This window comes from Hakea prostrata, chromosome 11 (genome assembly GCF_041222555.1).
Source record: "Hakea prostrata isolate BN-2017 chromosome 11, UWA_Hpros_2, whole genome shotgun sequence".
NCBI classification, from domain to species: domain Eukaryota; kingdom Viridiplantae; phylum Streptophyta; class Magnoliopsida; order Proteales; family Proteaceae; genus Hakea; species Hakea prostrata.
The window spans coordinates 14,387,726-14,406,905 of record NC_142610.1 but is presented as its reverse complement, the minus strand read 5'-3'; the positions used below and the strand labels follow the sequence as shown (position 1 = coordinate 14,406,905).

At 35.3% G+C, this 19,180-nt stretch overlaps 2 protein-coding genes and 2 pseudogenes across 3 annotated transcripts; 1 reads left to right on the top strand and 3 right to left on the bottom strand.

The window, feature by feature from the left end:
- Positions 1–68: 68 nt before the first annotated feature.
- LOC149000280 (small ribosomal subunit protein eS4) lies at positions 69–2,668 on the bottom strand. The gene is made up of 5 exons (XM_089140525.1): positions 2,649–2,668; positions 2,005–2,082; positions 1,707–1,887; positions 1,245–1,342; positions 69–819 (listed from the first exon to the last, which is right to left on the bottom strand). Exons 1-5 carry the CDS (start codon positions 2,649–2,651, stop codon positions 385–387), a joined length of 795 nt encoding a protein of 264 aa, XP_088996651.1. The 5' UTR covers positions 2,652–2,668; the 3' UTR covers positions 69–384.
- A 1,769-nt stretch (positions 2,669–4,437) lies between these two features.
- On the bottom strand, positions 4,438–5,309 carry LOC149000279 (LOB domain-containing protein 23 pseudogene; annotated as a pseudogene).
- An 821-nt stretch (positions 5,310–6,130) lies between these two features.
- On the bottom strand, positions 6,131–9,557 carry LOC149000278 (putative flavin-containing monooxygenase 1; annotated as a pseudogene). The gene is made up of 5 exons (XR_016170719.1): positions 9,047–9,557; positions 8,702–8,939; positions 7,185–7,360; positions 6,755–7,114; positions 6,131–6,672 (listed from the first exon to the last, which is right to left on the bottom strand). The product of XR_016170719.1 is annotated as a putative flavin-containing monooxygenase 1 (transcript).
- A 6,744-nt stretch (positions 9,558–16,301) lies between these two features.
- LOC149000277 (small ribosomal subunit protein eS6-like) lies at positions 16,302–19,152 on the top strand. The gene is made up of 6 exons (XM_089140696.1): positions 16,302–16,425; positions 16,538–16,602; positions 17,796–17,853; positions 17,938–18,046; positions 18,195–18,467; positions 18,591–19,152. The coding sequence occupies exons 1-6, from the start codon at positions 16,420–16,422 to the stop codon at positions 18,827–18,829; spliced, it is 750 nt and encodes a 249-aa protein (XP_088996822.1). The 5' UTR covers positions 16,302–16,419; the 3' UTR covers positions 18,830–19,152.
- Positions 19,153–19,180: the final 28 nt, after the last annotated feature.

The following is a 19,180-nucleotide window of genomic DNA, read 5'->3' as shown; positions in this document are numbered from 1 at the left end:
AACCGTCGGACTCATTCACTTAAATTATCAATCTCAACACTCTATAACAATAATCTAAGCACTACATCAGCAATTATCTATTAAGATCACCATTAAAAACCATCTTCCTCCTTAAGCCTGTCCGAATAAAACCCAAAATGTGTCACAAAGAGGAAGGAGAAACATAAGATGGAACAAAATTAAGTTTTAAAAAAAAATCATCTTGAATCAATCCCATACTAAAACTGGATTACAACTACAAAAATGTGTCCATAAGTATTAAGGAGATTAACAAAAATTAGATATAAGTATCGCTCAAAGCTGAATGGCAAGTTTAGAAACTACCAATTCCGTACAAAATTAAAAACATCACACCTACCTCTTCAACTGTTCTTCCCGAAAAGTTTAAGCAGTTGAAGCTGCTTGGGCTGCAAGCCTCTTCCTGGCCTCTTCAATGATGGACAACTTGATACCCTTGCCCTTTGGCAGAGATATCCACGGTTTGGTACCCTTGCCGACGGTAAAGACATTACCCAAACGGGTTGCAAACTCATGGCCGGTGGAATCCTGAACGTGGATTGTCTCAAAGCTACCCTTATGCTTCTCCCTGTTCTTGATTACTCCTACTCTGCCCCTGTTTCTACCTCCAGTAACCATAACCACATTCCCAACATCAAACTTGATGAAGTCAACAATCTTGTTGCTCTCGAGGTCGAGCTTGATGGTGTCATTGGCTTTAATAAGGGGGTCAGGGTAACGGATTGTGCGACCATCATAGGTGTTTATATATGGGATACCCTTCTGCCCAAATTGCACTGATCGCACCTTGCAAAGCTTGAACTGCCACAAACAAGAAGTGAATGAAGATCAAACAAGCCTAGATTTCTTACCTATACAACAAAACCCAGGGCATAAACTGTTGCATCAATGGAAAAGGACATGGTATGAATAACTATGTAAAGCATTACCAGAGGCACAGAAACCAACAGACTCTGCTGACCCTCCCAAATATTAGTAAGATAAATTTTTGCAAAACAAGGTAAAAGGTTTTTGTACATGGTCATGTATACTGCAGAATCATGCTTGCAACCATTAGATAGGAACCAAAGCAGTGTACTGCACAGGGAAATGTCCATCCATGGTTGAAAGCACAACAGTAAGCACACAAGGGCATGTACAAAAACCTTTCCCAGAAAACAATGTTCTGTAAATTCAGAATAATATTTGAACAGCAACGAAAGATTTTAATTTTCAAAAGAATTCACCTTTGCCTCTTCATCTTTGATAGAGTGCAGACGGAAACGACCCTTAGTATCATAAAGGAGACGGAAGTTCTCATTTGTCTTGGGAATTGATACGACATCTAGCAATAGTGAGTTATGATAAAACAATGTTAGTTTTCCACTTCTTTTTGAAGTAAAGCAATTTTAAAGGAAAAAATAGAGGTTTCTCAATCAACATCAAGGAGAATGAAAATAAAATTCTACAGATATAACGCCACAGGAGGATTAGCAAAAGCTGTTAGCATTTCCTTATGTACAACTAGAACCTAAAGATTCAACGGGCAGCAAGTACAATGTGTTCCACCAAGGATATTTTACCCATTCAGCAAAGCACACTTCCTTCAGAATACCATGATCAGGAGAGTATAAATTCATCTAAAGCTGAGAAATTAACAAGCAATAAGTACAAGTCATGCAAAACAAGAAGCAATTAAGAATGTGTACCCATAAATCCAGCTGGGTATGTCTTATCTGTCCTAACTTTTGCATCAACAAGAATCTGGCGTTGCATCAGTATAGCAATAACCTCACGATATGTGAGGGCATATTTTAGTCTGTTTCTTAAGATAAGAATCAGGGGCAAACATTCCCTGGACTTGTGAGGTCCAGATGATGGCTTTGGAGCCTGCAACAGAAAGAATATATATGTATCAGATTATCAATAAGGTAACACGAATGGTACTATTAATATCCAACACAGGAACGAGACAAGGCAGAGACTAAAAGAACTGTCTATACTTACAAATGCTCCACCAAGTTTGTCCAACATCCAATGCTTCGGGGCATTGAGCCTCTTCAAATGTTTCTTCAAACCTCGTGCCTAAATTTAACAATAATGGCCAAGATTCAGATCTCAATTCAACACAACAAGAGGTGATAAGTGGACTCAGCCAAAAACCCAAAATTTCCTTTTAACTCAATACCACAGTCTTGGGGAGAACCACAGTTAGAGAAACTCTTATCCATATTTTGTAATTGAAAAGGTCATCCACTGAACCCTTGAAATAAAAATCCACACAATACCAGAGAGAGAACTCAGAAGCGTTAAACGCAGACCGCAGGAGGGGGAGAAGAAAATACTCGGATTACATCAATAAGATACAAGATCCAAAGCATTATACAAGTGGAAGGGAAACCAAATATCACTCTAGGTCTCTGAAATCGCCTATAAATGCAACTAAGAACTTACTAACCAAGATCTAAATTAAAAAGAAAAATCTTTAGACCTAGAGTAAGATAAACACCTGAGATCATCTCTGAACTAAAGACTAAATTTACAAATATTCATGTCCGGTGACAACAAAAGCAGAATTAAAACAATAACAATGGCAAATAAGAATCCAAACTATGATGAAAACAATAACAGTGGAAATGAAACATACGAACCATGATTTCAGCTCCCCTTTCACCTCCCCTCCCTGTCTACTTGAACGCCGCGTTCTCTTTCCTGCTTCAGCCAAAACCCTAATGAGCCAACAAAATATATTGTACGGGTTTTAAACAACACGGCAAATAGTATAGCTAGCCACATCTGTCGGTTCAGGGTATTGAACCGGATTGTTTTATTAAAGAAAACTCGAAGTTTGGGTACGGCCTCTAAACCGGTCGGGTTGGCTAAACCAGTCAAACCCAAATTCAACCCAACTAGCTTAGGGCCAAGATACATATACCCCAGCTAGAATCCTCCATCCACATGGTATGAGATCATAGGTGAGTCTTAGTTCAACCAGGCCAGCTTGTGCGCACTTCGACTAATTCTCAAGGGAGATGCATCTGCAAAAGTTGAACCCACTACATCTTCACTAAAGATTTTTAATTAATTAAAATGGATAAATAATTAAATTAAATTAACTCAAACAATTATTAATTAATGCCTAAAATGCTGCAATTATTCTGGTTTTCTTCTTCATCCTTCGATCATCTTAAGATCTTTTCCATTAATCTTTGAACTTCACTGCTACTCTAAGGAACTCTCTTTTGGTCTACAAGCCTGGTTTTTTTTGTGACAAACAAGCCAATCTAGCTTATGTAAAATGATTTGTGTTGAACACTATAATTCCATGTTTTCCAACATCACCTTGAGTTCATATTCCTAGAGATGAATCACACTTAAAATGAAGTACTATAAGAGCCCTAGTTTCTTCCTAGAGGCAATTTGTTTAAAGGCACTTGCAAGCAAGCATGAAAGCACAATTCAATTCTACTAAATGGGCCCTCCATCATACTTTTAGGAGGGAGTCCTTCTCTAAGCAATAAGCACTAACAAAGTAAAATAAAGTGGACCCTTCTTTTAAACATGTGATGGAGGAGAGTGAAGAAAGTACAATTCAATTATACCCACGATAAAACCCTCACTCTTACCTTTTTCCTTTTTGCATTGCATGCAAGGTTAGTGACTCAACCATTATACCAGTCAACAAAAGCATGAAAATTAATTGTTCTTCCTTCGTCTTTTCCATTTCCTAAGAATTTCATTGGCCAAGTTCATCTAGGATAAGTGTGTCAATCAGTATGGTTTTTGTTATTCAATTTGATTATAAGCAATGATTGTGCAATCCAATTTGATCAGAACCAAGTTATTTTTTGACCATATCTTTGTTCAATTCTATTCAACCAAATCCTTTGAAAGAAAAAAAATGAAATCAAACCAAATTGAATTAAATTTTATTTTTTTATAACAAAAAACAAACCATTTTTTTTTGTAGTAAGAAAAGAGGGGATGTAGTAGTGGCAACCTTGTGCGTGCTCCCTACTACATAATGTTCAGACTTTTAAGTTCAACCTATATAGGCATTAGTCTTATGAACTAAAACCTCGTCAGCATAGCCTCACCGGATGCCTAATATAGTCCATAGAAGCCCATAGTGATCTCATATCTAGGCCAAAATAATTGTCCAATACAAGAAATAGAGGAGAGTGGAAATTCAAACCTATGATACGAGAGCTACCAAACCACTTGAGAGTGACCTTGTGACCATTAGACCACTACTCCGGTCGTAAAACAAACCATATATTTGGGTTCTATTGGATTCCCATTTTGATTCCAATTTTAAGCTAAGAACCTTAAACAATACGGCCATTGCATGCACCAGAAGTCAATGAATATTATTTTTGAACAATTACCATTAATATAACCAGTCACTGAGTGGGATAATCAATAAACGAAGAAGAATGACTAGAGAAAGCCTGGTGGCTGATGGAAGTCTTGTAAGGGTTGATCCAGATAAAGGGAATCTTGCTGGTTCGGACCCCACCATAATGGTCCATCAAACTGAACTTGAGATCGAACAATTGGTTTTTCTTGTTGGGCTTCTTGCTGTGCATGGTGGATGGCAAGTTGAGCTTGTATCATTGCAAGTTCACTTTGAGTGGCAAGTATCTGTTCCTGTAATTGAGATATAGTCGCAACACAACCATAAACTGGGTCTTCAATCCTTGAAGTTGCTTCAAATGACATGCAATCTGCAGCTGCTGCACGTTGATGGACCGGTAATTGCTGCATCACAAGAACAAATAAGCATCAATTGAGAACTAATTCAAATAAATATGGATGCAAAGAGAACAATACTGGAGTTTGATCTTCTATTCGTGAAGGTAGGGCTCTGTGCTTCCCTCACGCTTCTCCATTATACATTAGGAAGGAAATTTGTGCAGGGCTCATCTGGGATCCCAACCGTGTTTCATTTTGTGAACACTCTGAGGCAAGTCCCACCCCAATCTATGGTATAGAAATACAAGGAAAGCACTGAGTTCTACTTTGACGGCCGAACTCAGAAATTTGAAAGTGAAAGATTTAGCTGTGGGTTCTACTTGTATAGTTCATCTGATAGATGATTCAGCATTTAAGATTCAGCATTTGAAAATCTAGAAAAAAGAAATGTAAAGATTTACCTGTAAAGTCTTTGTGATATTGCTGGCACCAAAGATTCTATGAACAGAAGCAAATCTTTGAGGATCATTGGAAGGGAAATAAGGGGCGAGAATGCAATCTTGAGGACACCTCCTTCTCAGAGATTTGCAAGCTGCACAACGGGTGGAATGAGACATTAATTCTTGGAGAACGACCTTAGAAAATCTTGAGACGGATTCTTTCTCTTAAACTAAATCCTAATGTGAGATTTTGTAATAGATTTGTATCTTATCTATTCAAATATAAAGAAGACAATCATCATTCTCCACTGGCTTGCTTTGGGAGGTAGATGCATACGCATACAGGATAGAATTGGAAGGGAATAACGGCTATAAAATTTAAAAACTTACCAAGGTGCTTGGGAGTTATGATTGGAAGGTCACAAAGCTAGAAACCTAAAACAATTCTTGAAGGTAAAAGGAAAGTTCATACATAGGAATATAAAAAAATTTCCTGAATTAGGGGAAAACTTTAGAAGGCATGAGAGGGTTGCACCGGAGAATAGCATTCGACATCAGGTTGGCTCTTTTTGTATGTGATATGATGATTGTAAACATCAGGAGCAGTTTTAATTATTCATGGAAACCGAAAGAATTCTTTAAACATCGATATAACTTGCTTCTGAAAGTGAAAACGTTATCAACAAGGTTTTAACTGAACTCCTATGTTAGAATGTAAAATTTTGTGAATACCCCTCTCAAACTCTTTCGCTTAAACTTGCGTGACTGCACCAACTTTTGCCTTGAGAAGCAGACACAACAACAAATAATTTGTCATTATGTCAAAACTCTTTCTTGAAGCATAAATTTTCAATAAATTTCAATTTTAGTTCAAAAAATCGCTTAAAAAAACAGTTCTATCAAAATGGTTTTCGATTGATTTTTTATGTCTTGAAGCACAAAACTCCGGAAATTGTTTTCTAATGAGTTATCAAACGGGTCCATAATAGTTTGCAAACGAAAGACATGCTTATGTAATTTATTCATTTCAAAAAGAAAAACAAAAACAAAGGCATCTTGATCCATATTATTCGAGGAATTGAAAAAGAAAGGGGGAGCGACTAGTCATACAGCTGATAGTTTGAATACAATTTTTTCACACCAAAAAAAATTGAATACAAGTTTGCATGACATAATTTTGATCACTTATTAAGGGGAGATAGATCAGCATAATCCATTGGCCCATAAGGTTCAAACCATTCTGCAAGAAATCCTTTCTTTCTTCTTGGGTTGCATTTCATGTCTCTACAGAGTTGATCATTGTACCATATATGTGTGAGAGCAATAGAAGATCTCCGAAGATACTTGTGGGTGTAGTGCTTCCTGTGCTTCTCCCATCTTAGGATGTCTTTTTCCATCTCTGTAATCCTAGGCAACTTGAAAACTCCATCAAGGAAGTATGCAAGCCATCGGCACCTCATCTCTGATGTGTACATATTTGCAACACTCTCGGAGTATCCTATTACTGCGAAGTTGTGGTATTTGGGGATGTATGCATTCTCTACATCATAAATTTTTATAGATTCATGAGAAAAGTTCTACTTTTTAAATCCATGATTAAATCAAGAAGTGAGGATGATAACCTGTAAAGAGGGACACCCTTCGATGGTGACCCGATTGCTCGATCCTGAAACGTTGGTGATGTGAAGATATTTTTTATCTTTTGATCTCCTTTATATCCAGTTGCAAAAATCACAATATCCGAGTGTAGAGGAGCATCTTCTCCATCAATTATCAATCCATCCTTGCAAAAGCTAAAGCTTTTTGATTTCTTTAAGATGATGCTACCCTCTTCAACTTTGTCGTAGAAATGATCTGGTAGTGTTGAAAGGTTGCATGTAACTATTTGATGAAAGAAACTATGTTTTGGTATCATTCCATACTTCTTTAAGGGTAGCTTTTGATCTCATATAGCTTTCTACAAATTTGGAAATTGCCCATCTCTGCAAATTAAAGTGGCTGTTAGTTTGCAGTTAAGAAAAATATTTCATAATAAGAGTGTAAAAGAGTTACCACTGGGGTGAGGAGGGTAGCCACAATGCTAAGAAGAAATCCTTCACCAGGTTTGTGGAGTAGTAGCTCAGAGAAACGATTCAGATAGAGAAGTGCAAGGGGAAAACCCCATGGTAGATAATCAGGAACATGCCAACTTACATTCCTATATAGTATAGTACAAGGATGGCTAACACCTGCAATAAAAGCTTGAAAGATTACTAAATGGGCACTAATAATGATTCAGAAAAAAGTTCCTCATAGATGTATTTAGTACTTGGTTAACATCGTGCAGTATAGGTTTGGTATAATGGTATTGTTCTCGGATATTAATTATTGTGTAAAACTATTGTTACATGTGTCTGTCTTACGAGATGGTTATTTGTTTGGAAACGGGCTTTTGATAAATTCATCACGAAAATATATTCAAATTCAACCCCTATCTGAAAAAAAAATCTTGTTTTTAAGCTAGGGTGAGGCAGGAGAGCAAGGTGGAGTGGGTTTACAAACAGGGGTATGTGGGGGTTGGACCGAGAGATCTTCCCGTTGAGACCATATTATCAAATTTTGGTTCCCCTTAAATGTTATGCATAGACCGTTCTTCAAACAATTTTTCACCGGTTCGTTCTTGACAAATAACCAAACCGTTCTTTTCAACTACCACATATTATTATGTTCTATGAAAATAAAAGATTGTACGTTAGAACTATTTCTTTATAACATTACCAGATGCATCCTTAGCTTGTAAATAATGTAGTCTAGAATATACAATAGTTATAATTAAATTAAATATCTAATCTGACATTTATAAAAAGGGCATAAACATAGATAAAGAACATGTAACTTTCTTTTGATTGCTCGTCTGTCTCATTCTTAGCTTGTAAATAATGTTAAAAAAAAATTGTAGTCTAAGTTTAGAATAGTTATAATTCAATCAGATATCTAATTGAGCATATATAGAATGCACACAAATACAATTACAAAACATGTAACTTTCTTTTGATTGCTCCTTGTCTCATTATTAGGTTGTAAATATTGTTACACAAAAAATAATGTAGCTTAACTATAGAATAGTTATAATTAAATTAGATATCTAATCAAGCATATATAGAATGGACACAAATACAAATACATAACATGTAACTTTCTTTTGATTGCTCGTCATCTCATTCTTAAAAGTTCCAAGTCAAAGAAAAAGAAAATTGTACAATCATATATTATTATAGTGGTGTGGTCCAAACAAAGTTAGGGAAAATCACAACTTAATCATGCCACCTTAATCTCAATTCACGGAGAAGCTTCTCATTGATTGGAACTCACAACCTTAACGTTGCTTCAAAGTTCACCATCAAGCATCTAATATATGTTTTAATGGACGAATCCGATGTCAAAGGCTTCTGCACAAGCAAAGTTAAAGAAATATTTTTCCTACGAAGTCTTATTTCAAGAATTTTGGCTTAGAGACTGATTTGATAGCTTGACCTCAGACTACCACTATGATTCACCAACTTGTTTGAAATGGATAATTGATTACTTACCATTTGCTTGAGCACACTCTGTTGCAATGTCCAGGCCTGATTTCTCCATTCCAACAACAGTAACACGCTTTCCTCTAACAAATTCTCTGGCAGCATCATTGTCCATAAGAGAATACTCCATTGAGTGAATCACTTTGCCTCGAAACACATCTGGTCCTTTGTTAGGTGGGAATTCTGGAATATTTGGGGTTCCACTGAACCGGCCAAGGCATAAGATCAAGAAATCCACTTGATAAACCTGCAACAATGTCACTTCAATGAATTAAAACGACCCATTACTCCTAAATTATCAAAGAGAAGTTCCATTTACCCAAAAAAAAAGAAAGAGAAGTTCCAGATATGTACCTCTGTTGAACCACTCTTGAGGTCTAGAACTGTAACATTCCATTTCCCTCCAGAGCCAAAGGCTTCACCATTGCTTCCCCATAAATCCCATGCTTGGATTTCTTCATCAGATGCTCCCTGGAAATCAACTCCAGTAACCTTAGAGCTGAACTTGATGTGCCGGAGTAGATCAAAATGACAAGCATAAGCTTTTACATACTCGAAAACCTCATTGCCAGTGGGAAAATCTTCTTTAACTGAAGAAGGCCATGGGAAATCAGAAAAGTGATAGAGTTGTTTTGCACTTTGAAGCTTAGTAGTCTCAAGTGTGTGCTTCCATAGTCCACCAACTTCACTTTCTGCTTCAAAGACCACTGGTTTGAAACCCTTCTCTAATACATACTTACATGCGATAAGGCCACTTAGGCCGGCTCCGACGATCGCCACTCGGTGCTCCATTGTTAGATGCTGGAGATCTTAGCAGAGTTTGATCTTCTTGGTGAACTTTCAGAGGACCCAAGCAGCCTAATTATATCTTGGAAAAACGAACGTGACACGGAAATCAACTATGAAATTGAGGATGGAAAAGGCTAGTCCCATGTGGGGGACCAACTTCATTAAATGCATGGGTCCATCTGCCAAGATATTATTGGAGCTGGCGAGTTGATGTTTGGCAAGATATTTTGGACCGTTTGAGATCTTAGATCTTGTTCGTTCAAAAAAATTAACAATCAAGATTGAAATCTCAACCAAGATCTCAAATCCCACGGTTCAAAATTTCACAAGATGATACTTAAAACTTTTAATGGAGAGGATTAAAGCTTTTTCGCCCATTTGTATGCTAAACATGTTTCCTATTTTTGGGAAAAAATTCCATGGAAATAATCAAAAAAACTCAATAAAAAATAATTAAAATATTATAACACATCTGTATTGATAAGTCCCACAAAACTTCACCTAAAAAGCTGTATTAATAAGACTAAAATATAATTGTAAAGATTCGATATGAAACCATATCTTTCTTTGACTGTTTTTATTTCATTTTCCTCAGTTTTCTCATAAGAAACCTAAACTCAAACTTGTTTAAATGAAACAATGGAAGGATTTTACCCCAAAAAAATAATGGAAGTGTCATTATCAAGTCATAGAATCTGAATCTTCTACTTGATTGCACCACCTAATCCACCTAAAATCCATATCTTCTATAATTCCTTTCCCTACAATTTCCTATAATTTTCTCATAGGATTGTGTCATGTGGTATTTAAGTAATCCAAAGGTTACTCAACAAACTAGTGTTTAAATAAAATTTAAATTTATGGGTGGGTTTAAATTGAATAATCGTTGGATTACTTAAATGCCACATGGTACAATCCTATGAGGGAATTACAGGTAATTGTAGAAAAAGGAATTAGAGGAATGAGAATCTCAATTACATATTTGGAGGATAATTTATTTTAAAATATTAATAAAGTAATAAATGATAGATGGGCATTGTAATACGTTAACATTATCATATTGTTTCTTTTTCTTTAACTTAGATGGGCATCGGTTCATCCAAAATACAATGATATTTCTCTCATGTAAGACAAAATCATTTGTCGGGTTCATCCAAGAGATAATGTCATTTCTCTTATATTACACAAAATCATTATAAAAAGATAACGACCCTTCCATTATGTAACACAAAATCATTTCTGAAAAGATAACGATCCTTCCATTATTTAATTTAATGAAGAAGATAATGTTAGCACGCATGTCTCGAAAATGGTAAAATTTCTTCTTTAGGGTGAACATAAATAAAGTTTTGTCGAAATAAATTAAATTTTGTGCGTACTTTGCTTGTGTTTCTTTTGTGTTCTTGATTGTACATTCGTATCCCAACAAGTGTTATTAGAATAAGGTTCAGTGAATCATCCTCGAAATTGTGTGAAAATCTAAGAAAGAGAGAAATGATCTTGTGTCATGAACATTCGTATCCCAACAAATGGTATTAGAACAAGGTTCGATGAATCATTTAAGTTCGAAGAAAGAATAATTTTGAATTTAGAATCGTGAAGTTTTTTTATTTTTTCATCTTGAATATCTGACTGGATTCGCAAAGAAAAAAAAAGATTTAATTTATGTTTTGGCCATGAAAGTTCGGAGAGAATAAAGGCCTTGTTTGAGTTTTTTTTAGTTTCTTGCAATTATTACAATGTAGATTGGGAAAATAATTTTTTGCAAAGTTGAGGAATCTTGAGTGGGTGGAACGTACGTGGGAAGAACAACCTTAAAAGAAGGAAATAGAAAAAAATGGGCAGAGGAAAAGACAAAAAAGAAAAAGAAAAATAAAATTGTATTACCGAATTGATATGTAGAGGTTGTTTCCTCAGGATTTTGTGCATAAAGGTATTTTATATAGGATTAGGAGTTTTTAAGATTTTTAGGAGTTGAAGTGACGGATGGAGGAGTTATTGCTCATTGGTATTGATTTCGTAGATTCATACGAAAATCAAAAGACATGTCTTTTAGGTTGATGATGGGTATGAAAGGGCACAAATTAGACGGTGGTGAAGAGTTTTAATTTTTTTCATAAAACTTTTTAATGGTCATAACGATTTCACCTCTTGCAACAATGAGTGAAGAATATCCTTACGCGGAAGTGATTGTTAAGGCTCTCAGGAAAAAATCAAAAAAGCCAAAGGCGATGAAAGAAGACGAGTGACAAGAGTTGAGGGATTTGGCAAATAGTATGATCCAATTGTATCTTGCGGATAATATTTTTATGAAGTCATCGGGTTGGCTGAACCAAAGGAAGTTTGGACAAAACTAAAGAGTAGGTACAAAGTCCAAATCGTTGACAAATCAATTGTTTTTAAAGAAATAGTTAATATGGCCTACGATTGTCAAAGGGAAAAAAAAAATTGACAAGCACTTGGATGAATTCAATAGGATTTTGACGGAGTTGTCAACTCTTGATGAGGAGATCAAGGAGGAAAACAAGGGGTTACACTTGTTGACATCATTACCTCAATCATTTGATCATATTGTGACCACATTACTTTTTGGTTAGGATACTTTGAAACTTGATGATGTTATTATTGAATTGCTGGTGAATGAAACATGACGAAAAAATAACAATGATAGGGAGTCAGATGAAAGTAGTGCATTGGTTGTAAGGGGTGATCATAGTAGAGGAAGATCAAGTGAGAGAATGGAGGGGTCTGGCAAGTCAAAGGGTCGCTCAAAGTCTATTGGTGACAAAGTAGCTTGTTACTATTGCAAAGAGGAAAATCATATGAAAAAGAATTGTCCAAAGCGTAAGGATGATAGGAAAATGAAGGATGAGGAGAGTGATGAATCATCTACCGTTATTTTATGGAGCTACAATGGAGGAGATGATGTCCTTCTAACTTCATCATCAAACTTGGATACTTCATATTGGATTTTAAAACTGTTGTCACATTATGATATTGCTTAATCCAAATAACATTAAAATTGTTGTTTCATTCATATCGCATGATGATTAAAATTGTTGTTTCATTCATATCGTCTGATGCTTGCACAGTCCTTTAAATGTCTTTATTTTATATTTTATTTTCTTTGGGGGTTGGGGGAAGTAGGCAAAGAATTTGGTGTTCATTTTTGCCCATCTTCCTTTTAATGCCTGATGACCAATTTTAGTTTTGAAACTTTAGAGTTCCTTATAGACCATTTTGAATTCCAAAAACCACTTTATACAGAATTTGGTATTGACACTGTAAAGAAGCTTTTGGTTTTTTTAACTGTTGTTGTCGATGGTTGGTACTGTCTTTTTAAACTTGCTAATCTTGAGTGTTAGTGATCAAGTTTAGCCATCTTGCACACTTGGGAGATATTAAACCCCAAAACTGATTCCCCACTAATTACTTGATACAATGAAAAATGTTGTGTTTCAAGCAATGTGCATGTATTCTATCAAACAATCAATTCATAACTGAGAAATCATAGACATAAGAATCCACTTTAGAAGCAAGAATGTCAATTGCCTACTTTGATATTCTAGCCATTAATTTCTCTTCTCATTGAGTCTTTTAACTATACAATTTACCTTTGCTTCCTCAATATTTATGAACTCATATCTGCAAAGTAAAGAAAGAATAAGAAGGGAAATTGATTAGTAAGAGGAAGAAAAACTAAGCATTCTAACCGAAATAACTGAAGTCGTCAAACCCAACAAAAAAAAAAAATCAAACGAAAAAAAGGTTTCTCATAATCTCAACCTTGTTCCCTCATTGTGAATTCATCTAGTTCAACAAATTAAAATTTTTTTGGATGAATAATAGTTCAACAAATTATTTGTGTTTGAGTAAAGGCAAATTTCACCACTGGTTGAAAGTAGCTACTCCTAGTATGGAAATTTTGCCCAGAAAACGATAGACAAATGGAGGATAAAGAGTCTTGATCAATGTACTCAATTAATGGGGAGCTGAACTTCCACAATTACAGTAGTCAATTGAGTAGAGGCTCCTTGTAATTTCATATTTTAAAACTAAAAGAGAAACCAACAAAAGATCTCTTGATTTGGAGAACAAAGTCTGTCCTTGTACATTAGAGAAATAATAAGTATCCAAGTCCAAAACAGCCAAACAAACAACAGATCTCTGTCTTGAAGAGTTGAAGATTTTAACATATGATAGTTGTAATAGATATTAGAGAGCATGATTGTAAAGGAAAAAAATATATAAAAAATAAGAAAAAGATAAAGGAAGGTATATCTGCATGATTTTGTATAGCATCACCATCTAAATTTGAAAAAAATATCATCTCTGCTCTATTTCACTCTGTAACTCTGTTCAATGCAATTCAACTACTAAATGAATGATAAACCCGTTGTAAATGATCAAATAGCCTTCAAACCACATAACTCTTTTCTAACCTTTGGCGAGGTTAGCCCATTGGATTGTAGGATTCTTTGAAGCAAGCTTAAAAAAAGGCCTCCATGAATGTGAGATGGATTGAGGCCTCGACAGGAATTTCCTTACACCTCTCCACCACATATTTAAAAAGGAATTCACCTTTGCTCTATTTTGTTTGTGTTTAGAGGTTGACTTCAATCGTAAATATACTAGAAGAGTGTGATAACAACACAATCTTGATTTTTGAAAAAAATACATGTTAAAAACTCAACAAGAAATAATTAATATTATATCATATCCCTAATAATAAGTCCTTCCAAACTTTACCAAAAAATTTGTATTATGACTTAAATATACTAGCAATGATAGGATTACTTTTTTTTTTCAAGCGATGATAGGATATCAAGCCATGTCTCTTTGAGTGCATTGTTTGCATTGGGATGATGTCCTCATGTTCTTGTTAACCACTATAGGGTTTTAACTTTGTTCTTGTTAATTTCTTGTTAACCACTATAGGGTTTTAACTTTTAACTAGTTGTATGGTAACCTTGTCATGTTGTTTACATTTTCATAAACAATATCATTTTTTTTTTAAATAAAAGAACAAATCTATTACTAATGGAATTAATGTATTACATTAATGCTGCTATTTGTAATTGCAATATTGAATGCTACTGCATTACTATTGCAACTATTTGTTACAACATTCAAGGCTAGAAAATTAAAGTACTGCAAGAGTGTTAGGGGTTTAAAATTATAAAAAGATGCTCCTTGAGCGTTAGTTAGAATGTTAATAAAGGTTGGTATCAATACTATACGCCTTGTATGAGGTTTGGATAACCATTCCAATGCGTCCTCTTGGTTGTTCCAAATTTCTTGTATAACTAAATTTATGGATTTTGCTCATTTGAGTCCCTTGGTAATTGCAAAAAGTACTGCATCCACTCCATTGCCTTTGTGCATCTGTCCATTAGCAAAAAAAAAAGAACTTGTCTATTGCAAAAAATCCCATGTAATGTTCAATAATTCATTAAATACCCTTGCACACAAAAGAGTACTTGAGTCGGTATATAGTGGATATATCATAAGTTTGTAATGTTGGAATAAACAATATCAAGTTGTTAACTTACATTGGTTGATCCAAAAGACAATGATTTTCTCTCAGAGCACAAAATCATTTCAAAAAATAATGATCCTTCCATTATTTAATATAATGGAACTAGGGATGTTAATTCAACGGATAATGTTAATGCATATTAGAAATGGACCATACATTTTCTTGTAGATGTATGACATATGTCCCAAGATCACATTAAATGGTTGAAATCTATTTATAAATCACATCAAATAGTAAATTTAAAAAAAAATTATGTGACTTGTAAATAGACCTCAACCTTTTGATGTGATGTTGGGATACATGTCACACATTTACAATGAAATAGATGTTTGAAGTTTTGATAATAAATTTATTTATTCATAAAAAATAGAACAAATTGTAGTGGTACATCAAAATGGAGGGTTTAATACACTGACACCCCACTTTATGTTTAAAATAATACAAAGATCTCAAAATGAGATTTTCATTAGATACACTAATCCAATTTATCACTAAAAATTGTTAAGTCATTACTTATTATAGGGATATCACTACTTATTATAGGGATATTTTATGGAATTGAAAGAAAATAAACAATGATTTAATTGTTTTTCGGGACAAATTGGATTACCATGTCAAATGAAATTTCAATTTTGGGATCTCTGTATTTTTCAAATATAAAGTGGAGTGCGAATACTTTAAGACTTCCATTTTGGGTGCTAGTGCAATTTACTTTAAAAAATATTAATACATGTAAACACCTCACCCTAGTATATTTAATGGTTGTATAATGAACAAGGAGACTTGTTTTTTTTTGGGGATTTGAGGTTCATTTGGGCCAATTTACACGTACCTCGACTACATCCTCTTGCATCTAATGATAGTGCTTCCCCTACGTCTCATACAATAACACTGTTTATAGATGATCGAATTGAACATTGTATAAAGGTATTTTAGTCATAAAGATGATATATGTCCTTAATTTATTATTTTATACTACAAAGGAGGTATTTGTAAACTATCATTTTATTTAGTGTGAAAATAACTTTTGAGTAAACTTCTTGTCTAAATAAAAATTACCTTTTTTTTTTTCCGGTGCCCTCCGTTTCTTAATGGTTAGGATTGACCTATCAGATTCTTATCCAACCGTTTAGATAGTTAGCTGTATTGTGTTTGCTGTTTACGAGTTACAACCTATATAGTAAAGTGTCTCCGTTTAAAACCCTAGTTCTCAGGCTCCCAGATACTAATCCAACCGTTTATATAATTAGCTGTATTGTGCTTGCTGGTTACGAGTTACAGCCATAGTAAAGTGTCTGATTTAAAACCCTAGTTCTTCTCTCAGGAGCCCTACCCAGGAGTAAGTGTTCTATCGACTTCCAGCCTCCCTGCCGCGAGAGGAAACGAGAGTGAATCGAAGATGAAGGTTTGTATTCTGAAAACCTTAAAATTTGCATCTTGATTCATTTGGTTATTGGGTTCTTATTTTTAGCGTTGTTTTGCCTGATGTCTGTCTGATCTACCTCTCATCTTGGCAGTTTAATATTGCAAACCCGACTACTGGTTGCCAGAAGAAGCTCGAAATCGACGATGACCAGAAACTGTGAGTCTCTTGTAATCTCGTTCAAGTTGTTTTGCCTTTGTATTTGCCCCACGATGTACCTTGTCTGTTCGTTTTTTAGAGTTTTAGATCGCGTGGACAGATTACTGTGATTATCGTGTTAGCATTAACAGATTCAATTAAGGGCCAATCGCCGAAATCTTTCAAGAACCGCTACAATTGGTTATGTTTAGGTTAAGGTTTTGATTTTGAACTCTGAGAGGTAAAGTTTTTGATTATGTTTAGAATCGGTTAGGGTGCTATTACTTGGGGTAAGGATCTTTGGAAACTTGGAGTGATGAGATGGATAGGGTTTGATATGGCGATACTCCTTTGGGGTTTTGGATTGCATGGGCTGTTGGGTTTAGGATTTCATATAGTAGCCTATGCCGCTAAGCAGTGCTTTGGGTTGCCTTTAGATTTATGCTCAACATGATTGTCTTATTTTGTTGTATCCAATGGTTGCTACTCTTGCATGATTAGTATGATTGGGTGGTTACATGTTGGTTGAGGTTACTTCTTTTTTTTTTTAGTTGAATGTTTGTATTGGTATAAGATATATTTATATTGGTTTGCTCTCAAGTGCTTGAGTACAGAATCATACTTGCAGTCTTAATTCCTTTGAATTTTGCATGATCATTAAGGTGTCATTGATGAGCAGTAAAAATTTGGTGTTGCTTAAGATTTGGATTCTAAATTGCCTCTTGACATGCTTCTCTTGGCTCTAGATTGTATCTTGGGCTGCTATGTGGCTACTGATTATTTAGTTTCTATAGTTCTATTAATTGTACTTCGTGATGATTCAGATATCTGTTCTTAAGGTCCTCTGGCCCCATGTGTGTTGGTATTCTGGTGAATTTTAACATATTTACTCAAATCTTCATTTCAACCCCCTGTAACTTGTATATTTTATATATGTCACGGATCCGGATGCTTACCAAAGTTATAACTTGGTTAGGGTGACCTCCTTTCCCTTTAAGCAAGATTCACGTTGCAAAGATATTTTGCAATCATTTATCTTCTACTTTATTCCGGACATTTTGCTAAACGAAAGGCCAACTGCTGTTACAATTTATATTGGTGAAAAGTCTCCATAAATGTTGATATTTTTTGGTGCTTGTCATATTTTCCGGTAGCTATGTTTTATGTGCATTTGTTAAATTCATTTTTCTTATCCCTCTAATCTAAATTTACAGCCGGGCATTTTACGATAAGAGGTTATCACAAGAGGTCATCGGTGATGCCTTGGGCGAGGTATGAATTTTGTGTTCATGTTTCCTGACACTTAATTAAGCTCACAACCACGTGGTTATTCACGCAAGTATTTCTTACACACAGGAGTTCAAGGGTTATGTTTTCAAAATCATGGGTGGATGTGACAAACAAGGGTTCCCCATGAAGCAGGGAGTTCTTACTCCTGGGCGTGTCCGTCTCTTGCTTCACAGAGGTGGGTGGAGTAGGATTGCTACAGTTGTTTGGACACATTAGAAGGGATTCCATTGAGTCTTGTTTCGTAATCTGCTTTCTAGCTTTATTTGTTTCTTTTTCAGCCTCTTCAAGGTATACTTAATATGTTTGTGAGGTTTCTAATGCAGGGACGCCATGCTTCCGTGGATATGGAAGGCGTAATGGAGAGCGAAGGAGGAAGTCTGTTCGTGGCTGCATTGTCAGTCAAGATCTCTCAGTTCTCAATTTAGTTATTGTGAAAAAGGGTGAGAATGATCTTCCTGGACTGACAGACACTGAGAAGCCCAGGATGAGAGGCCCAAAGAGGGCATCTAAGATCCGAAAACTCTTCAACCTTTCCAAGGAGGATGATGTGCGGAAGTATGTTAACACATATCGCCGAACATTTACAACAAAAGCTGGTATGTTTGGTTGTCACAACATATACTATTTTTATATCACAAAGTATCACTTTTTATTGCACTCAAATAATGATTTGAGTGTGGAAATGTATTTTTAAATTGTGTTACTATGTGGGTTAACAGGAAAGAAGGTGAGCAAAGCCCCTAAGATACAGAGACTTGTGACTCCCTTGACTTTGCAACGAAAGCGTGGTAGAATTGCAGAGAAGAAGAGGAGGATTGCGAAGGCCAAGTCAGAAGCTGCTGAGTACCAGAAGCTTCTTGCTTCCAGATTGAAGGAGCAGCGAGACCGACGTAGTGAGAGTTTGGCAAAGAAGAGGTCCCGCCTTTCTGCTGCTTCTAAGCCCTCAGTTGTGGCTTAGTTAATATGCTCTGCAATTTTAGAACTTCATTAGATCTATTACATTAAGATTGAGGTAATTTTGCGAGTTTTTGCTCTGGTGTATTGGAATTAAAAACTCCATTTTTGATTCACCTGGAGCTTTGTTTTATTTCAAGAAAAATTCCGGATGGTTTAAATTATGGATTGCCCGTTCTTGTCTTGGTCTTGATATGGGAATCAAGCATCCTGTGATAATTTTCTTCCCTTTTGTTCTGTTGTATACTCGTTAAGTTAGAAGTGCTTATTTCTGCTATAAATTTGGATTTTCCAGTGAAATAAAAACCCAATTTTTCAGAACTTTGGATTACGTACAGTATGACGACTTTTAGAG

Coding starts and splice junctions, on each gene's coding strand:
- LOC149000280 (XM_089140525.1), bottom strand. Junction 1,343..1,706: donor ATACCCAGCTGGATTTATGG/GTACACATTCTT, acceptor CACTATTGCTAG/ATGTCGTATCAATTCCCAAG. Junction 820..1,244: donor TCAAAGATGAAGAGGCAAAG/GTGAATTCTTTT, acceptor TGTTTGTGGCAG/TTCAAGCTTTGCAAGGTGCG.
- LOC149000277 (XM_089140696.1), top strand. Junction 16,603..17,795: donor ATCGACGATGACCAGAAACT/GTGAGTCTCTTG, acceptor CTAAATTTACAG/CCGGGCATTTTACGATAAGA. Junction 18,047..18,194: donor CCGTCTCTTGCTTCACAGAG/GTGGGTGGAGTA, acceptor TTTCTAATGCAG/GGACGCCATGCTTCCGTGGA.